The 20,119-nt window shown below is 53.0% G+C and overlaps 1 protein-coding gene across 1 annotated transcript in view; it reads right to left on the reverse strand.

Annotated features, from left to right (window-relative positions):
- Positions 1 to 3,299, reverse strand: part of STX18 (syntaxin 18) — a 73,027-nt gene extending 69,728 nt beyond the window's left edge. The window contains exon 1 of the mRNA XM_036420667.2: positions 3,043 to 3,299. Coding sequence (XP_036276560.1) covers positions 3,043 to 3,210 — 168 coding nt within the window. The 5' untranslated portion in view covers positions 3,211 to 3,299. The remainder of the gene's footprint in view (positions 1 to 3,042) is intronic.
- Between the last annotated feature and the right edge of the window lie 16,820 nt (positions 3,300 to 20,119).

A 20,119-nucleotide genomic window follows, 5' to 3' on the forward strand; every position in this document is an offset into this window, starting at 1 on the left:
CCATTCCAGTTTTCATTCCCCCGAGTTGAAGACAACCAGGCAGGTAGGGTGATGGCAAGTCGGGCACCGTGCTAGACACTCTGAAGGCTGTTTTTGTTGGATTTGCCTGCCCAACATCCCTCACCCCATACTCCCAGAAGAAGCACTCCCCTCCGAGGTCCTGGTAGGGCAACAACCATAGTATTCAACCCACCCATTGGAGCAGACATATGACCTGGGCCATTTGAAGAATCTTATCCCTCTGATGCCATAAACGAGAGCTCAGGATCCAATCGGAGCCAACCAGAGTCCTTTCCTGGAAGAGCTAGGAAAAGAAGCTCCAGCCTGTTTCCCAGCTGCCTAAGCTAGGCATCTTCATTTTGCTCAGGTTAATTTACATTATTAATTATTGTCATTTGCAACCAAAAGAATTCACACTTGTGCAGGTACTTGCATACTTTCTCTCATTCCATCTGCGTAACAACCTTGTATGATTGCTATTACTCTATTTTGGAATGAGGAAACAGAGGCTAAGTATCTTGCCCAAGTTCATACAGTAAGTAAGAGGCATTCAAATTCATAAAATAAGTAAGAGACATCCAATTCACGTCTTTCTGCTCTAAAAACCATTCAGTCTCCAGTTATGAATTCAGTATTAACTTTAGAAGGAGACTCACCGCCATTCTAAAGCCCCCAAAATGAATTTTTGGTTTAAAATTATGGTGGAAATGAAAGGTGGGAGGATGAGGGTTGGGGGCATAATAAATAGCATTCGCGCACCTGGCTTCTACTTCAGACTCTGTGCCATGAGCTCAGACAATGGGACTCTGGGCAAGTCATTTCACTGACCTGGGTATTAGTTGTCCCACCATTAAAATGAGAAGCCTGAACAACAGGAACTTAAGACCCTCTTAGTACACGAAGAACATAAAGTGCACGTGGCTCAGCGTTAGGTACACAGGTTCTCTTTCTGCTCTGTCAGGTGAGATGTCCAGCAGATTGTAACTAGAAGGGCAGGCCCAAGAACAGGCAATGGCTGTCTGGGGCATGACGCTGTGGAGGGCTCTGAGCTGCACAGATCTGCTGGGAAATCAGCGGGCATCCTGGCCACACGTCTGCCATCACTGACCAAGCATCTCACCTGGACGGAGGCATGCTGCTGTCTCCGCTATTGAGGCTATTAGTACCCGCACCGAATTTTCTCTGACTCCTTCATGAACTTTCTTGGTTCCCCTTTGCAAGCAAGGAATGAAAGTACAAGAAAGCTGTAGGGAAGACAGCTTGACACCAATGACGAAAATAGTCTAAACAGCCGACGTGGAGTTGAGGTAGGGGAGAAGGGGAGCAATAAGAATCGGTACGGTTCCTTATTATACATGTGGTCTCATAAGAGCCTAAAGATTTGATTATCCGTTAAAGTATTATCATGCCCCTTTTATAGAAAGGGAAAATGAGGCTCAGGTAATGGGACTTGTCCAAGTCACCCACTTCTAAGGGGCAGAACCCAGTTTCAAATGTAAGTCTTCTAAATCCAAGTCCTCGTCCTCTCTCCACTCTCCCCAACATTCCCACAGCCCCAGTAAGTTCAACCAATCAAGTTCATCATTGTTGGCAGCTGTTCAGATATAAGTTTCTCCCTTATAAAGCAACATGTGAAATATCGTTACCAACTTGTTGGTAATTGAATGGGCAGACATGCACTGAGTATATATGAAGCGAAGCAAGCATACAGTCACCTATCTCCACGCCTTTGTGTGTAACTAACTCTTCTCAGCCTGAGGGGCCCTCTTCACCCTGTCGGCCCAGAAACCATCCCCTCCTCTTCCAAGGCCTGATTCAGGACTCACTGCCTCTGCACAGCCCTTCCTAGCACTCAGTGAACACGTTTCCTCTGTGCCCCACACAGCCACTAGGCTTGATGGCCCTTGTTTGGTGAATGTTTGTTTCCTTCACCAGTCCTTTCAAAATGTGCTATAAGCCCATCAGCAAACATCTGGTCAACCCCGCCCCCTGCCAATGCTTGAATAGCCCCTGCAAACTGCCACTCATTAAAGCATGCATACATATATTCATTTAAAAAATCTGCAAAGTGCCAGGTATTGGACTGTGCCAAACAGAAGTGGGTTCACCATGAAATCAGTGAGACGTAAGCTTCACTGGCACCTCTGAACCGTCTTTAGGAACTTTGCACTTTTATTTCTTAAAGAGTCCAGACGGAGCTGTGTATGTGTCGGGCTGCACAAAAGCAAGGACACAAGGGTGACCGAGGCCAACACCCCTTTACAGAGTGTCCTCTCCCCCTGCAGCTTCGTGGGGAAGACCGACAGCCATCTGTTCACTTTTATCTTCACTCCATACTAACCATACACTAAGCAACCTTTCCCGCGGGGAAAGGTCCCTGCTCTCCCGGACCAAAGCCTGCCGCGTCCAGATAACAGAAGGCAGGTTCGATGGCAGCACCGTGGAGTGTTTGTGAAAGGCGACCGTACACCAGCCTCCAGACAAACTGATCCCTTGCGGGGCCCTAATCGGCTGCAGGAGGCCAGGGGAAGGGAGAGGTCAGCGGGACGCGATCTTTGACCTCCACGCGCGGGGGGTGAGGGGAGGAAGGGGTGCGGGGCGAGGGAGGGAGGGAGGGAGAGAGGAGCGCGAAACGAAAAGCGCTGGAGCGAATGCACTGTGGTCGGTGCGGCCACGGGAAGCGGGGGCCGCGGGGAAGCTCCCAGCGTTCAGCGCTGCGGTGACAGCGAGCTCACCCTCGCTCGAAGCGGCCCCTGAGCTCAGCGAACTGGGATTCCCGGGTGTCTTTCCCCCCTACCCCCGCCCCGCCCGAGCAATGTGCTCCCCAATACCCGTCCCCATCCTTCCAGTGGAGGCTGTTCCCTCCCCGAGACAGCTGTGGGCTCCCGGCAAACCCTCCCGCCCCCGCTCCCGACCCCTTTTCGCCAGGCGCTTCCTGCACACACGCTCGCGGGACAGGGACTGGTCTGGTCCGGGTTCCGGGGTCCCCGTCGCCGGCCCGAGCCCACCCCCTGCCCTCCGTTTCCATAGCAACCAGCTCACCACTTCGCGCGCGCGGCTGGAGAAGTCGCCCTTGGGCCGGGGGGTGCGGCGGAACAGCTCGTCGCGGCTGCCGTCGACCCCGCCGCCCACCGCCACTCCCAGCGCCTTGTTCCGGGTCTTCACGGTCTTGACGCTGGCCCGGAACAGCAGGGTGATGTCCACCGCCATCGCGGCCCGCGCTCACAGCCCCGCACCGGCTGGCCCACGTCAGCAGCCGGCGACCACTGCGAGGACCGGCCGCTGGAGGACTGGTCCGTCGCTGCACGCCTCCGCCCGCCGCCGGCGACGCGAGCAGATAGGTTCCGGCCTCCGCCCGCCGCCGGCGACGCGGGCAGAAAGGTTCCGGCCTCCGCCCGCCGCCGGCGACGCGGGCAGAAAGGTTCCGGCCCCTGCCTGCGAGGCGTGTTCCCGCGGCGCCCCGAACCCCCGAGACGCGCACACCCGCTCCCCCTTTTCCCACATACAGTTTTGTTTTGCTTATGGAGAAAGAGAGAAAGTGAGAAAGAAATGACAAATCTCTGCCAATGATTCTGTATTGCATAAATGGGCCTTTGTGTAATGGAGACGCTAGTGAGTCTTTGCCTTTGACGGTAAGGCTGGGGCAGAGCCAAAGAGGTAAAGAGCTGGGGAGTGAATTAGGGTAAGAGGGGACCAGCACCCAGGAAGGAGGCCAGGTCATAGGGGAGGGTTTTGAGTGGGAGAGGGCTGAGCTACACCAAATCTTCAATGTGCATAGTGTGTCTGGTGCAGTTGTGGAGGTTTTCTGTGTGTTGTTGTTGTTGTTGTTGTTGTTTTTTGGGGGGGTGAGGAGGCGCAGAGAGTGGGAACAAAGGTCTAAGTTTTCTCTGGATGTGTAAAAGCGAAGAAGATTGTGGAGAGGACGCACAAGTGAGCTGAAAACATCAGGCTATACAAGGCTCACATGACCACAAGTACATGCTACCCCTAGGAAAGTCGGCGGGGAGACCATTCCTTAGTCTTCCCCCAGACCGTGGGCTATGAAATTTCCCTGTCAGCCTTCTTTTTATTTTATTCTCTTAACCCCCAAGAGCAAAGGGCCTTCAGTTGACAGTGGGCTGTAACTATTTGAAACCCCATAGAGCTGAGGGGATGTAGATGTAAAAAGGAAGAGCAGGGTGGAGGGATGCTACAGGCTGCCCAGCCCCTAAAGGAGGTTTCGTCAGTAACGATATTTCATTCATTGGGTCAGGCGCTCTTCTCTGGAAGACAGCAAGGTGTAGAGTTCCCAAGTACAGGCCCCTCCAGCCCTCCTCCGCTCCATTGGGATAGATGCGGGCAGCGTGGATTCATTTGGGGACTTTCATAGACGTCCTAAGTGCAGCTTCGGCGAGAAAGGGTGTGTGTTGCAACCCAGGACACGTGTGCTGTGGGTGAGAAATAGCCACCAGCCACCCAGAAGTCATTGTCACATCCCTTAGAAAGGCCCTGCTGCCTGGGGAAAGGCGGTGTAAGCAGGCTTTTGCTGAGTGGAAAATTTGTTTCCTTCACCAGTGCCTGGAAGTGGGGATTCTTGGGTAGCATGAGACACCCGAGTTTTCTGGACGCATGGAATCATGAACATGCCACGATAATACAGAAACGGGAGACCGTCTGCGGTGGTCTCTGTCGTTCCCTCAGAGGCAGGGCCTCTCCCCAGGAGGGGGTGATAATTGCTTGACCTACCGATGGCTGACTGGGCCATAACAAGCAATGTGTGTTGCAAATGTAAGAAATCCCACGTGCTTCACTGCTCTCTTTATCTTCTGCCATGACAACCAACAATAGTCCAGGGCTCATTGGCCTGGTCCCTAGAGAAGATGCCATGGGGCATGGTTAGCCAAGTACGTGTGCTGGCAGCTCGAAGGCACCCTTTGTCCTCGCTGTCCATGGGAATGCGTGGTGGGTGCTGCTGCAGCATAATCACACTATGAAACCGATATCCAGATACCGACAAAGCAAGACCATTGGGCACATCCTTCTCTTACCACCATTCCTGCTTGGGAACTCCAAGCCCGGACATGAGGCCGAGTCAGCCCATGGGCTGCTGAGCACGCAGTGCTGCTGGTATGCAGTCCGCAGGAGCCACACAGAGTGGGCGCCAGTGGGCATAAGGCTTCGGGGGACAATGGGAAGCTACAGTGTTAAATTTCATCCATATCACACCTGAAGCTTCTGGACACTAGACAGTTCTAGTTTAAAAAATAAAAAAGGAGAAGAATCCCAGGAAATAGCCAAGAATGAGTCATGGGAAAAGCAAACGAACAAACAAAAAACACCTGAGATTTGGAAACTGAGCGATCTGGGATTGGATTCCAGCTTCCCTGCTCACCAGCTGGGTGACTTTAAGGGAGCGGCTTTACCTCTCTGAGCCTTGTCTGGGAAATGTGTGAAACACAGGAACACCTACTCACCACTTCTGCTTCTGTGAGCAGGGATTTCTTCCTAAATACACGTTCCACCTCCCTCTTCTCCCCCCCGGAGCCAGTACTAGTCATCTGGCTGTTGGAGGACGGCCAGCAGCCTGCATTTTTCAGTTGGTTGGAGCTGTCTTTCTACGTTTCTGAGCTGAGGACATGGCTCTTCTGCAGACGTCAGCGGGAGGAATCTGTTCAGCATACTTGTACTTCACCTTGGGAGGGAGCTAGGCACTAGAACGCTACCAGACCTCTCTCTCCCCCAATATAATTATCTCTGCAAACCAGCCTCCTCTGGTTCTCACTTCACGTGGCCGAACACGGGCCCCCGTCAGCTCCTGAGTTTATACGCTTCTAATCATAGCTGCATGGATTCCAAGCCCAGATTCTGAGTTGGCCCAGATAGGGACAGACGTTTGCGCCTGGTCCAGTCAGCTATGGCTCAGCGTCCAGAGTCATGATGTTCAAATGTGACTGTCAGGATATATTCTGACAGTTGGGGCTAGTTTTCCTATAACAAATTAGCACAAACACAATAGCTTAAAGCAAAGCACATTTGCTAGCTTCTTGTTCTAGAGGCCAAAATCTCACAATGGGTGTGGGCAGAGCTGTTTTCTTTCTGAAAACTGTAGGAGGGACTCCACGTTGCCTTCTCTGGCTCCTAGAAGCTGCCACCTTTCTGGGCCCGTGGCCCCTTCTTCCATCTCCAAAGCCAGCAATAGTGGGGCGAGTCCTTTTTACAACCCATCAGCTTGACCCCTCCTTTCTCTTCCACATGCAGGGACCCCTGTGATGGCGTGGGGCCCACCCAGGCGGTCCAGGATAGCCTCCCGCTCTGGAGGCCAGCTGATGAACAACCTTCATTCCGTCTGCGGCCCCATTCGCCCTGGCCATGAATCAACATAGTCACACGTTCCAGGCGTTCCGGTTTGGACGCCTTCTGCCTTACCATAGGGGGTCTGCTCCAACAGAAAGGTGAGTGATCATGAGCTGGGCTCGCGAGCCACATGCGGCTCTTCGGCCCCTGGAGTGTGGCTTTTCCACAAAATACCACAGCCTGGGCGAGTCTATTTTCAAGAAGTGGCGTTGGAAGAAGTTTAAGTTTAAAACATGTGGCTCTCCAAAGAAATTTTAATCGTTGTGCTGTTGGTATTTGGCTCTGTGGACTAATGAGTTTGCCGACCACGGCTCCAGACAAACAGATCCAGGCTTTTCCATTCCTTTCACAACAGCCCTGGGCCTGCTCCTTGTAACACCCCGAGGGGCTACAGAAATCCGGGAGACGGGGTCACTTCCCTTACAGCACATGTGTCAAACACAAGGCCCGCGGGCCAAATCCGTCCCTCCAGGCCTTGCAATGTGGCCCGCACCTCGCTGTCATCACTGCACTCCGCTGCGTTTCCATCACAATGACAGTTTATGACTGTTCAGTAAACCATTCGGCCCGCGATTTAGGCTGGATTTTAGATTTTGGCCCCTTCTCTGATTGAGTTCGACACCCCTACCTTACAGGGTTCCTCCCGGAGGAGGCTTTCCCATGCCCGAAGGATAAGGCAGCGCCCCTCTGACCTCTTCCAGCCCTGCCTGCCTCTCCTAAGGAACCATCATCCCGCTTCGCTTGGCCCGTCTGAAAAGACACCGCTTGTAACCGGTCATTAACAGTTCCCAAAGTTCAAGTCCTCTCTCTCCCCTCACCCCCACGGGTTTGGAAGTTGGTGCCACTTCTTCCCAGCACTCACTTGGTCCACCCCAGGAGTTTCATAAATCACCTCATAAAAGCTCATTTACTGGTTTCCCCGGCATAATGGCAGGAATAAACTGCTCGGTGCGCGCTCGGCAACGCGCTCCAGAGAGCGTGGCCAGCCGTGGCCGGCTTCAGCGACGGAGGAAGGGCCCAGCATCTCGGTTCCCAGCCGAGACGCCTTCCCCCTCCGCTCGTGGACAGTATCTCCCGTAATTAGGACGACCGGGTCCCCGGCTTTTTATTGAGTTGGATGGCAAATCACAGAATAAATGCTTTCCTTTGCACTTTAAAAGGATTTATTAGGAAAATATTTTTTCCTACATCCTGTTTCAAGGGGAAAATGTGATTTTAGGGGACATTTTATAGTTCACTACAGGATATTGGAGGGCATTTGGTTTTGCTTAGTTTATTAGGACTGTGTTTCTCCAGCATGAAGTGGTGTTTTTGTGCGATTATTTAGATAAGTCTGATTGGGGTGGGTGGATCGCCATAGTATTATGGAAATTTAGGACTGGAAAGGGCCTCAAATATCACCCACCCAACTTCCTTGTATTTCGGATGAGAAAGCAAGAGGCTGGCCCAGGATCATACCTTGAGTTCATGGGAGGGTGGAGGGAGAGATGATATTAGATTCTTTTTTTTTTTTTTTTAATATATTTTATTGATTTTTTACAGAGAGGAGGAGAGAGGGATAGACAGCTAGAAATGTCGATGAGAGAGAAACATCGACCAGCTGCCTCTTGCACACCCCCTACCGGGGATGTGCCCGCAACCAACGTACATGCCCCTGACCGGAATTGAACCTGGGACCTTTCAGTCTGCAGACCGACGCTCTACCACTGAGCCAAACCAGTTTTGACGATATTAGATTCTTTATCTCCCAACTGTTCAGTGCTCTCAAACCAGGTTGTTGTTGTTTTTTTTTGTTTGTTTGTTTGTTTTGGGGGAGTAGGGGTAGTGACATGCATACAAAGGGATCTGTATGTATCTGTAACTACCGGTACTTTTGAATTTGAGAATTGGGGTAATTAAGTGTGGACTGTGTATGAGTCATCCATTCACCCATCCATCCTTCCTCCCATCCATTCACCTGTACATACACCCACCTAATATTGATCCACCATCTACTCAGCCAATGTCAGTCATTCCCTCACCCATCCCTCCGTCGTCATTCACTCATATTGCAGACACGTGTTGTCAGTAAGTGACACCGGGTTAGGTATTGAGACTATAAAAACAGCCCTACAGCCTCCACCTGGGAACAGGTCACAGACTAAGCGGCAGACAGATGTATTCAGAGACCATTACCATGAACCACGACAGGTGTGCAAACTGAGCTGCTGCTTCTTAGACAGCTCAGAAGAATCACATTTAAAAACAGCTTTATGGCCGGCACCGGTTTGGCTCAGTGGATAGAACGTCGGCCTGTAGACTGAAGGGTCCCGGGTTCGATTCCGGTCGGGGGCATGTGCCTTGGTTGCGGGCACATCCCCAGTGTGGGGTGTGCAGGAGGCAGCTGGTCGATGATTCTCTCTCATCGACGTTTCTAACTCTCTATCCCTCTCTCTTCCTCTCTGTGAAAAAATCAATAAAATATATTTAAAAAAAACAAAAAAAAAAAACAGCTTTATGAATCACCCACCCACTCTCCGTAGATAGGAAGAGACCATGAATTAGAAAGGGGGCTTGACCCCAGAAATAAGGTTATTCTTGTGGTCCTTGGTCGCCCTTCAGCCATCCCAGCCTTGACCGGAGTCTGGAGCAGTGGGGAGGGGAGGGGGGCTCCGAGCCAGACAGCCCTGGGTTGGAATCCCAGTCACTTATTAGTAGTGAGATCTTTAGAAGGTATTTCTTCACTCATGAACTAGAGATAAAAATACCCATCCATTCGAGCGTTGGCCTGGGGACTGAAGGGTCCCAGGTTTGATTCCAGTCAGGGGCACATGCCCGGGTTGTGGGCTCAGTCGCCATTGGGGGGGCATGCAGGAGGCAGCTGATCAATGATTCTTTCTCCTCATTGATCTCTCTCTCTCTCTCTCCTTTTCTCTCTCTCTCTCTCTCTCTCTCTCTCTCTCTCTCTCTCTCTCCTCCCTCCCTTCCTCTCTGAAATCAGTAAAAATATATTTAAAATATATCCATCCAACAGGGTGGTTGTGGGCGTTATTGGGATGATCTGCAGAGCGTGTCACAGCTCTGGCACTGAGCTGGCCCTACAGATGGAACCACTGCCGCCGAGAGTGTTGAGGAAAGTAATAGGTTACATGTCACAACTGTAATCTATGTAAGGAGCCATGTTCTACTTCCCGGCCCCCACAGGAACGTGGGGCGCTCCCGAGGAAGGCTACACCAGAGCCTGGGGGGACTGCTGGAATGAAAGGAAGCATTTAGCAATTGGCTGGCATGGTTGGGGCCAGTCTCAGAGTGTTCCTGGGAGTAGGCGGATTATTCTGGAGACAAGATTCGGGCAGAGGAAATAAGGGCCCTCCCGTGTGAACCAGGGGGTGGAGGGCAGCTGTTCCCTGTTCTGCTCTGGGCCGGATGGGAGGAACCGAGCTCACACTGGCGCTTGGGGGATCCAGGCTGCCCGGGGAGAAGACCGTCTGGGTGCCGGTGATGTGCCCTTGGGGATGGTCCTAGTGGACAGTGTCTCCTGGCCACGCCTCTTCACGTGCAGTACCACCCCCCCCCCCATCCCCCATGGCTGCGTGCAGGACGGCTCCCCTCGCCAGCCCTTTCCTAACCGGGGTACCCGTGATCCGAGCAGAACCCTCCAACCCAGGGCCAGGAGCCCCGGCCAGAGGAAACTGCTGTCCTAGGCACCGGCTGGCAGCCCCTCTGGCTCCTCCAGCGGCCACGCAGCACCCCTCCTGCAAGTTTATTAAGAACCTCTCTGTAGGGCTTCTTTCACCAAAAGCGCATTTAATAAAGCTTGGAATTTCCTCGCAACACGTTCATTCTGGTCGCTGTATTTTTAGGTCTCCATTATTACTTGTCTTCACCTCTCGGCTTGGTAGGCACGGGGCCGGCCAGCTCAGCGGGCTCCGAGCCTTGTCAATAACCAGGAACCCCCTGGTGGCTGGAGCCCTAGGTGCCTCTCAGCCGAGTTTCTCCTGGTTCGTCTAGGAAGCCTTTAAGCCAGCTGCTGGCTTTAATAATTATTCACGAAAAAGGCAGGCAACTTACAGCAAAACAGAACACGAAAACCTCACTGTGACCATCAGTGGGAACAGTTTGGAGTCCCTCCCTGTTCCCCCCCCCCCCCCCCCCCCCCCCCCCGCAAAAAAGTAGCCTCTGATGGGTTAAGTTTATGTTTTAAAAAATAGGTGGGAAGCTGAGTGGCTATAACTTGGGAGAGATTTTGAACAAAGAGCCTGTATGTTGGTCATTCGGCAGCTACAAAACACGCCCCCTACACCTTAAAGCACTTGGTTAAAAATGCCTAATTTATTCTAGTTACGCACTAATTGAATTTATAGAAATCCACAATGATACCCGAAGGGCTTTCCCAGGCTCCATGCCCCCTCGACAGGGATTCCGAGTGAGTGCCCCGCCCCCCCCCCCCGGCCTGTGCCTGGTGGTGGAAGGAAGGCGTGAACGTGCCCCACACCAAACAGGCTTGCTCTTACCAGGTAAGTCTCCCCCAGAGCCCAGAGAGCAGGCAGTCCTGGTGGCACGCTCCTGTCCACACGGGGCAGCCTCTCGGCCCAGCGTCCGCCCAGCACGGGACCCAGCTCTCCGTTCCGGAGGCGCCCCATGGCCACCCTCCAGGATGCCCCAGACTCTTGTTCTTTCCTTCCCTTCCTCCTTCTCTGGCTCCTTGGTCTGTGGAAGCCCTGGGGTCCTGCCATTGATTGGGTTCTATCCAAGCATTCAGTGCACGCTTGCTGCCTCCTTCTCTGCCCCATGTCTCCTCCTCCTCCTCCTCCTCCCCTTGAGTTGTAGCTCCTCTATTGGTCTTCACTTTGGGGAGTATAGGTTCTAGAAAACTGCGGATGAGAGTGGAGTAGAACATCCCCTTCCCTACAAGTAGATACACTGAACATTCGTACTCGGGGGGCTGGTTGTCATTAATAGAGGTAGGGGATGATGAAGACAATGGCGATGATGATGATGATGAAGATAATGAAAATGAGGGTGAAGACAATGGCGATGATGACGATGGAGATGATGAAGACGATGAAGATGATGATGAAGATGACAATGATGAGATGGATAGCTTACAAGCTCTGTTTTGAATGCTTATGGGTAGTAAATCACACAACCCTCAGCCGTAGGTAATCTTAGCATTGCCATTTTATAGATATGAGAAATGAAGATACAGAAGGGTTAAGCCTCCTCCCCCACGGCCTCCCCGTGCGGGGCAGTTTGGGACAAACGTTCTGAGTCCAACATCTGCCCTTGTTAAACAGGCCTGTCCCATGAGCCCCCTTGTGTTAGCTTCTCCAACTTCCGAATCTTGTTTCTGTTACCCAAGGAGACCTCAAAGTTCACACTCTGCTGTTCGGAAAAAGAGGGAGTTTGCATCCACACACGTGGGTGCGGCTTTGAGGAGCCCACCCACAGCATTCCGCACACCCCTCAGTCCGCACACCTCTCCGTGAAGGCAGCTCGCTCAGACACAAGCTCACTCACCTTGCCACGCTTACTCCCGTCCCCTCCCAAGGCCGCTGCTCTGAGAACTTTTCAAAGAGAAGGGAGCAAAGTAACCCACACTGGGGAGGAAATGAGGGGTAGTCTTCACGCTCTGAACCAGCTCGGGTGTCTGCTGTCAGCCCAAAGGAAACCCTTACTGTAAGGCAGTGTTTCCCAACCTTCTCTCATGATGAGCATCACCTGGTGGAGTTGTTAAACCACAGATTCCTGAATCCCATCTAAGAAGGGCTAAACTAGAATTTTTGGGGACATATAGGTAAAATTGCTCTAGCACTAGTTAAGTATACAATTTTACCTATATGTTCCCAAAAATCCTAGTTTAGCACTTCTTAGTTGGGATTCAGGAATCTGTGGTTTAACAACTCCACCAGGTGATGCTCATCATGAGAGAAGTTTGGGAAACACTGTTGTAAGGTGACCAGACGTCCCACTTTTTAACAATTTGTCCCGAGTCCCTTGGCGTTTTAAAAAAGTCCCGATTTTTTAAAACGCCAAGGGACTCGGGACAAATTGTTAAAAAGCGGGACGTCTGGTCACCTTACCTTCCTGGGGAGGCAGCAGACAGCAACCCAGCAGTCAGTCAGTGGGTACTGGTTTCCAAGTGCATCACGCAGCTGTGAGGGAACCCTAAGCGCCCACCCAGCCTGCCCCCTGCGGGAGCTCTGGAGAAAGGCCTGGCTATCCGCCCCCCCCCCCCCCCCCCCCCCGCCCCGGCATAGAAACGTTCAGGAAACCTCCAGCGTGCGCCCTGCTCCTCCCCACCTGTAAGCCACATTGAGCTCAGGAAGGCTGTGGTGAGCCCAGAACCCCCAAATTCTCAGCCTCGTGGTCTTTCTCCAGCCTCAACTCACAACTTCCTTTCTTGGTGTTGGAAGGCGTGGCAGACTCTGGCGGAAATGTTTCACCAGACCATCCCCAGGGAGAGTAAAATGCCTGCCTTCCCTGTTGTGGTGAGTGCGGATGGCCTGGGGTCTGTGCCTCGCAAGTCTTGGGTAGAAATGGAGTAGCAGAGGCTTTATCCGGGCCTGTTTTCCTCCTGTGGTGTGCCGTTGGCGATTGCGAATAGTGCCACAACAGTAGGCAACTAGGTTTGCGCCCCGACTCTTCATTCTTTGGGTACACACCCAGACGTGAACTTGCTGGATCGTGTAGTAATTCTGTGTGTCCTGCCTGTGGTGCCCAAGAGTTCCAATTGCCCCACATCCTTGTCAACACTTGTTATTTTCTGTCTCATTTTTCTTTTTTACACTAGCCTTCCTAAGTGTGCTGCTTGTTGACATACTATCTATCTACTTTGATGTTTTTCCTCTTTTACTAGAACTCTGGCTGGGAAAGAGGGGTGCATAGGGTTCCCTGCCCGGCCAGGCTGAGAGCGGGCTTTGCCTGGCGCCCCACTGGAGAACACCTCCCCCACATCCCCACCCGCACCCCCAGGTGTCTGCACCCCCACGTCCCCACCCCCACCCCCAGGTATCCGCTCGGCCATCCCAGCCGCGCAGACACGTGTGCAGAGTTCACTCCCACCAGGGACCCACAGGGGGGGGGGGGGCCCAGGGGCTGCTTTGGCCTCAGGACTGACCAGGGGGCCTCTCTTACTCCCGAGGAGGAGAAACTGAAGGTGATCACACCCCCGGTTTGACTGAAATGGACAAAATGCGCTTCATTACCGCCCCCCCCCCCACCCTGGGGGCAGGCGTCCGGCTACCTCTGTGCAAAGGAGCCTGGAGCCCCGCGCCCCCTGGCTCCGGGACGCAGCGGGGCCAGGTGGCCACCGCGCCTCTCGGACCGGCCCCATCGCCCCACGGGCGTGGCCCCTGGGATCGCCTTCGGGGCGGGGGGGGGGGGGGGGGGGGAGGCGCAGACTTTGAGGTGGGGGGGAGGGGCGGGGGGGGCGCAGACTTTGAGGTGCGGGGGGGCGGGCGAGGGGCTCCCGGGGCCGGGGATGGGGCGTGGGCACTGGGCGGGCAGCAGGCGCCGGCCACCTCGCGGCGGGTGAGAGCCGGACGTCGGTCCCCGGAGCCCCGGTAACAGTAAGGACCTGGCGGGCCCCTCTAAATCCTTTAGCTTTTTACTTTATTTATTTAAAAAAAATATATTTGTTGCCGGGGCCGGTTTGGCTCAGTGTTAGAGCGTCGGTCTGTGAACTGAAAGGTCCCGGGTTCGATTCCGGTCAGGGGCATGTACGTTGGCTGCGGGCACATCCTCAGTGGGGGATGTGCAGGAGGCGGCTGGTCGATGCTTCTCTCTCATCGACGTTTATGGCTCTCTATCTCTCTCCCTTCCTCTCTGTAAAAAATCAATAAAATATATTAATATATATATATATTTGTTTATTGAATTTTTTTTACAGAGAGGAAGGAAAAGGGAGGGTTAGAAACATTATGAGAGAGAAACATCGATCAGCTGCCTCCTGCACACCTCCCACTGGGGATATGCCCACAATCAAGGTACATGCCCTTGACCGAAATCGAACCTGGGACCTTTCAGTCTTCAGGCCAACTCTCTATCCACTGAGCCAAACCTGTTAAGCAGTGACTGGCAAACTGATTAGTCCACAGAGCCAAATATCGACAGTGCAACGATTGACATTTCTTTGGAGAGCCACGTTTTTTAAACTTAAACTTCTTCTAACGCCACTTCTTCAACATAGACTCGCCCAGGCCGTGGTGTTCTGTGGAAGAGCCACACTCAAGGGGCCAAAGAGCTGCATGTGGCTGGTGAGCCGCAGTTTGCTGACCATGGGGTTACAGCATCCTTTAGCTTTTTTAAACCAGTGTCCATCTCCCATGATGCCCCAGGCGGGAGGGATGGTGGCCCATTGTACAGATGAAGAAACTGAGGCACAAGCTAGAAGTGGGGTTGCCCGGCTGGCTCGCCCCAGGCCCCCCACATCAGGCTTTTATATTTGGTATTTGGCTTATCTGATACCGGCTCCTTTACCTTGCTTTACACACACACACACACCTTTTATCAAGTTTTTACACCTCATTCATTCTGCATCCCAAGCCACTCGTCCCTGCCCTGGGCTCACCAGGCCTTTGGATTCTCACAACAAGCTCGTGCAGTTGCGGTTACTGACACCCCCCCCCCCCCCCCCACACACACACACAATATTTCGGAAGGGCAAAACCAAAGCCGAAAGTGCCTTGCCCAGGGCCTTGTGCCAGGCCAGCCTGACACCAGCGCTGAGCGAGTGCAGGTACCGAGTTCTGGCTCTCCTCACGGCAAGCCCGTAAGAGCAACCTCACACGCACTGCCTGGAGCCTTTTTATTACAACATTTTAAAGTTTTTAAAAAAATAATTTTAATTTTGCTTTTACTTGGTTGCAGGGCCCTAATTTACCATGGCTGTGATTCCTGAAGACGGATTGGGCAAATTGGGAAATTCTTGCAAAGTGAGAAAATCTAAATCGTTTTCACGTGTAATGAAACGTTTTAGGAATAATTAATTTAGCCATTTAATGATGTTGACACGGTGCTACCTTCTGTAGACATTTAATTACGCATTTATTAATTTTGACTTCGCAGTTTCCTTTTCTCGCGGTAGAGCCAAAAACTACTTTTCCAGATCTCCAACATTTTTGTTGGAAAGCCCTCCAAGCGGCTCAGGATTCCCAGGCAGTTTGCCTGGAATACCCAACTCCCAGGTTAATCTTGCCACGACGCCCCGCCCACCGAGGCCCCGCCCACTGGTCCAGGGTACCTCCATCCTTCCAGGACCTGGCTTTCAAGGAAGCAGAACTTGCTTGGCTCAGTCCTGCCACACTGAGAGCCTTCTTCAGGGCAGGGCCTAGCTGTGATCATGTCTCCATAACCTGCCTCGTACAGAGAGAGGGAGGACCCCGGTCAATATTGGCTGAATTGTGACTTTCTCCTGAGAGAAAGGGGAAATGGATGTGGGATAGGACACGCCCCAGAAAAGGTGCAGGGAGTCCGGTGCAACTGTCTCTGCCCCTCCCTGGGTTCCCCTTTCCCCGTCTGGGAGCTGAAGATGGGCCAGGAGACTTCTCACCTGGTGCCCCTTTCAATCCACCGAGCAGCCACAGCTTTCAGGGGCAAAGACAGAACTTTCCTCCTCACTCAGCCCAATCAGAGGCTCTGGCGACAGGCAGCTGTCTGTGGGGGAGCCGGGAGCCATGCTGGTTCCAGCTCTGAGGCGATCATGCTGTGTGACAGAGTAGTCCTCCCTGCCTCTGAGCCTTGGTCTCCCTGGCAGTAACGGCTGCTGGGCTAGAGCCGTGCCCATCATCCTAGGCCTCTGTGGAAACACACTCTGATTCCGGGGTCTGGGCAGGCCGGAGGGTCTGCATGTCTGACACGCTCCAGGTAGAGCCCTGCTCCTCCCGCCTCTGGGCCCGCTTGACGCAGCAAGAACCTAGAGCCTTGGTCGGCAAACTGCGGCTCTCGAGCCACATGCAGCTCTTTGGCCCGTTGAGTGTGGCTGTTCCACAAAGTACCACGGCCTGGGCGAGTCTATTTGGAAGAAGGGGCGTTAGAAGAAGTTTAGGTTTAAAAAATGTGGCTCTCCAAAGAAATTTCAATTGTTGTGCTGTTGGTATTTGGCTCTGCTGACTGGTGAGTTTGCCGGCCACTGGCCTAGAGGACTTCCGAGGCCACTTCTGGCTCGGGAGGGCCAGCCCTTGAGCCCTGGCAGCAGGAACATGGGAAAGGACAGAGTTGCCTGGGTGTGGGCCCGCTCGGGGGGAGGTGTGGGGGAGGCAGGAAGGGGTAACCCAGAATGGGAAATGATCTCGATGGTCCTTTTAACCAGCAGTTACAAAATTCTGCACCACCATCGAATGTGGATGCAGGGCTGCTCACTGGCCAAGGCAGCTGTCACATCCTTGAACCCAGCTGACCTCGTGTGCACCCCGGTGGGAGGAGAGGGCTGGGCCGGGGAGTCTATTCAGTGCGGGCCAGAGGATCTGGGCCAGAGCACAATAGCCTTCCAAACGATTGTTTCCCAGCGGCCCTTTGATTCCCAAGCTTGTTTTCTTTGGGCGCCTGCTCTCTGACCCTTTCCTCCTCTGTCTCCTGGTGCCCCGCCTGCCCCTCTCTCCCCTCCCCTCCCCCAACACACTCCCCCATACACAGTGTCAGGGCGAGAAAACCAGTGTATCCACCCCCAGATTTCCCACTTTTGATCCTCTCCGAGTAGAACCCAGCTTGGGGGACTGGAATCCTCCCTCACTGCGGGGTGATCTGGGGGCAAATCATCTCTTAAGACCCATTTGTTCCGTCTGTAACAACGGTCCTTTTCCCTACAGGACGAGGGGAGGATTTACATTGTCAAGGACACTATGCTCAGTGACTCCACCCACCACAACCCTAGGAGGCAGGACCCATCAGGATCCTGGGTTGGGGAACAGGCTTCGTGGAGTTTCCCTGCTGCCAGCCATCCAGCTGGTCTGTGACGGAGTCAGGACACCGGACCTTGGCTGGCTGACATCAGAGATGACTGTAGATTCCCATGGAGTTGTAATCCTCTCACACTCTTCATCCAGTCTTCCCGAGGGTCAGCATCTTGCAGAGCTACCATATGTTGTCACAACCACGACACTGGCATCAATACAGTCCACCCATCTCATTCAGAGTGCTCTGGTTTTACTTGTACTTATGCGTGTGTTACATATACGTGTATTTAGTGCTCCATGATTTTAGCATGTACGTAGGCCCGTGCACTTAGCACCCCAGTCAAGGTGCAGAACCTCTATGTCACCCATGCCCGTGGCTCTTTGGCCCCTGGAGTGTGGCTCTTCCACAGAACACCACGGCCTGGGCGAGTCTATGTTGAAGAAGTGGCGCTAGAAGAAGTTTAAGTTTAAAAAATGTGGCTCTCCAAAGAAATGTCAATCATTGTTCTGTTGCTATTTGGCTCTGTCGACTAAAAGTGGACCGTATGATTGGACCAGTGTCCTGAGAAATGGTTACACGTTCACTGGGAGCTGGAGGATCCCCTCAGAATGGAAGTGGGTTTCTGCATCAAGCCTGCTGCCCCTTTGCCCAGTCACGGTGGCTCCACCGCCTAGCTCAGTGGTTGGCAAACTCATTAGTCAACAGAGCCAAATATCAACAGTACAACGATTGAAATATCCTTTGAGAGCCAAAAACCGACTTCTGCGCATGGGCCACAGTTTCAATCCCACTATACGTACATGCCCCACTCAAGGGGCCAAAAAGCCGCATGTGACTCACAAGCTGCAGTTTGCCGACCACTGGCCTAACCACGTGGGCCAGGCTTGTTCAGGATTTTCACATTACATTCATGAGCGAGATTGGCCTGTCGTTTTCTCTCCCTATAATGTCCCTGTAGGATTTGGGGATCACTGTAACACAGGGAGTGCCCCTGTCTTCCATTCCCTGCAAGCATCTGTCAAGACTAGGGGTGTCGAACTCAATCAGAGAAGGGGCCAAAATCTAAAATCCAGCCTAAATCGCGGGCCGAATGGTTTACTGAACAGTCATAAACTGTCATTGTGATGGAAACGCAGTGGAGTGCAGTGATGACAGCATGGTGCGGGCTACATTGCAAGGCCTGGCGGGACTGATTTGGCCCGAGGGCCTTGTGTTTGACACATGTGGTCTAGACGGAGAGTATTTCTACCTCCTGTGTTGGTAAGGCCAACTGTGGCGGTCAGTTAGGCCTGGAGGTTGCTGTGTGAAAAAGTTTTATTACAGACTCAGTTTCTTTAATAAATACAGGAAATCCAGGTTTTCTGCATCTTCCTACATAACATCACGAAGTTTCCGTTTACAGTCTATTTGTTTTCAAATTTACTGGCACACAGTTGTTCGTAATCTCTTTTATCTGTAAAAAATAAATGCAGAATTTGTGATAATGTCCCCTTTCAGGTAATGGGAACGTGTGCCTTCTATCCTGTTTTCTCTTCAAAATTCTTGTCTACCAGCACATGTGCTTTCTGCAGGTTCCCAAGGCTCCTGGGCCAAAAAGTTAAAGATACAGTGACCCAATCTGAGAAACGGAGGCAGGCCGAGAGGGGGAGGCGCCATAGGGTTCTCGGGCTGTCATACATAATGCCATGGACTGGGCCACTTAAGCAGCAGACTTATTTGTTATAGACCTGGCGGCTGGAAGTCCAAGATCAGGGCACCCACACGGCTGGCTCCGGGGAGGCCTCCCTCACTGGCTTGCAGACGCCACCTTCCTGCTGGGTGCACACGGAAAGAGGGAGTGCTCTGGCATCTCTTCCTCTTCTTATAAGAACACAGTCCGATCACAGAAGGTCCTCACGCTGTGACCTCCTTCATTATCTCCTTAAAGCCCCGCCTCTCAACACAGTCCCTTTCTGAGCGAGGTTCTAGAAGCGAGGACTTGGACCTATGAGTTCAGGGAGGAGACACTTCACCCTGTAATGTCAGGGCTCTCCAGGGTCCTGGTTAGTGATGGAAATGAGACTGAAGATGGCACAGCCCCTGGCACCACCACCCTGCCCCCTGCAGTGAGCCCCTCCCCAGAGGGCGTGTCTTCTCATGTCTAGCGGCTGTTCCGTGAGTCTCTCATGGAGCCCAGTGAAAGGAAGGGTCCTAAGGGGGATCTCTTCTCATGGTATAGTCCTTCCTTTTCCTAACATGAAAACGGAGGCCCAGAGAGGGCAAATGGCTTGCCCACGATCACACAGCACGTTGGCGGCTAGAACCCAGGTCTGCAGCTCCCAAACTCGGTGCTCTCTCCCCTCACACTCCCTCCTCCCCAAGGGGGGCTCCTGCTCGTCCCCCACTCCCTGCCAGAATCGGAGAAAAGGGAGCAAATCCCAGAGTCGGGAGCCGGCACCAACTCATTTCCTCTCTCAGGATATTTGTGCTGAACTCTCTGCGCCAGGTCGGGCAGAGAAATCTAAGCCATGTGTGGGCAGGGGCTCTCTGTCCCAGGGGCAGGGAGGGTGGGGCTGAGCCAGAGGCAGGGCCGCCCCGGGAGCCAGAGCTGCTGGGCCTGCTTTCCTGCCCCCAGTCCCTGCCCCCGCCCTGTGTCTGATGTTGACGTGAGGGCGCGTGCGTGTGAGGGTGTGAATGTGTGTGTGTGTGTGTGTGTGTGTGTGTGTGTGTGTACTCAGAAAACCGAAAAGTTGGGCTGTGTTTCTACATCCAACACTATGGTTTTTCAACCCCAAATCCCAAATCCCAAATCCCAAATGAAAGGAAGGCCAAATTAGCTCATGTCTCCATTTCCAAGTTATAATTCGAAATAATAAATGTTCAGGAAAAGAATCTCGGCGTGTAGGATGGAGTTGAACACCACCCTGCCCGG

Source organism: Pipistrellus kuhlii, unplaced genomic scaffold (genome assembly GCF_014108245.1).
Source record: "Pipistrellus kuhlii isolate mPipKuh1 unplaced genomic scaffold, mPipKuh1.p scaffold_m20_p_1, whole genome shotgun sequence".
NCBI lineage: Eukaryota > Metazoa > Chordata > Mammalia > Chiroptera > Vespertilionidae > Pipistrellus > Pipistrellus kuhlii.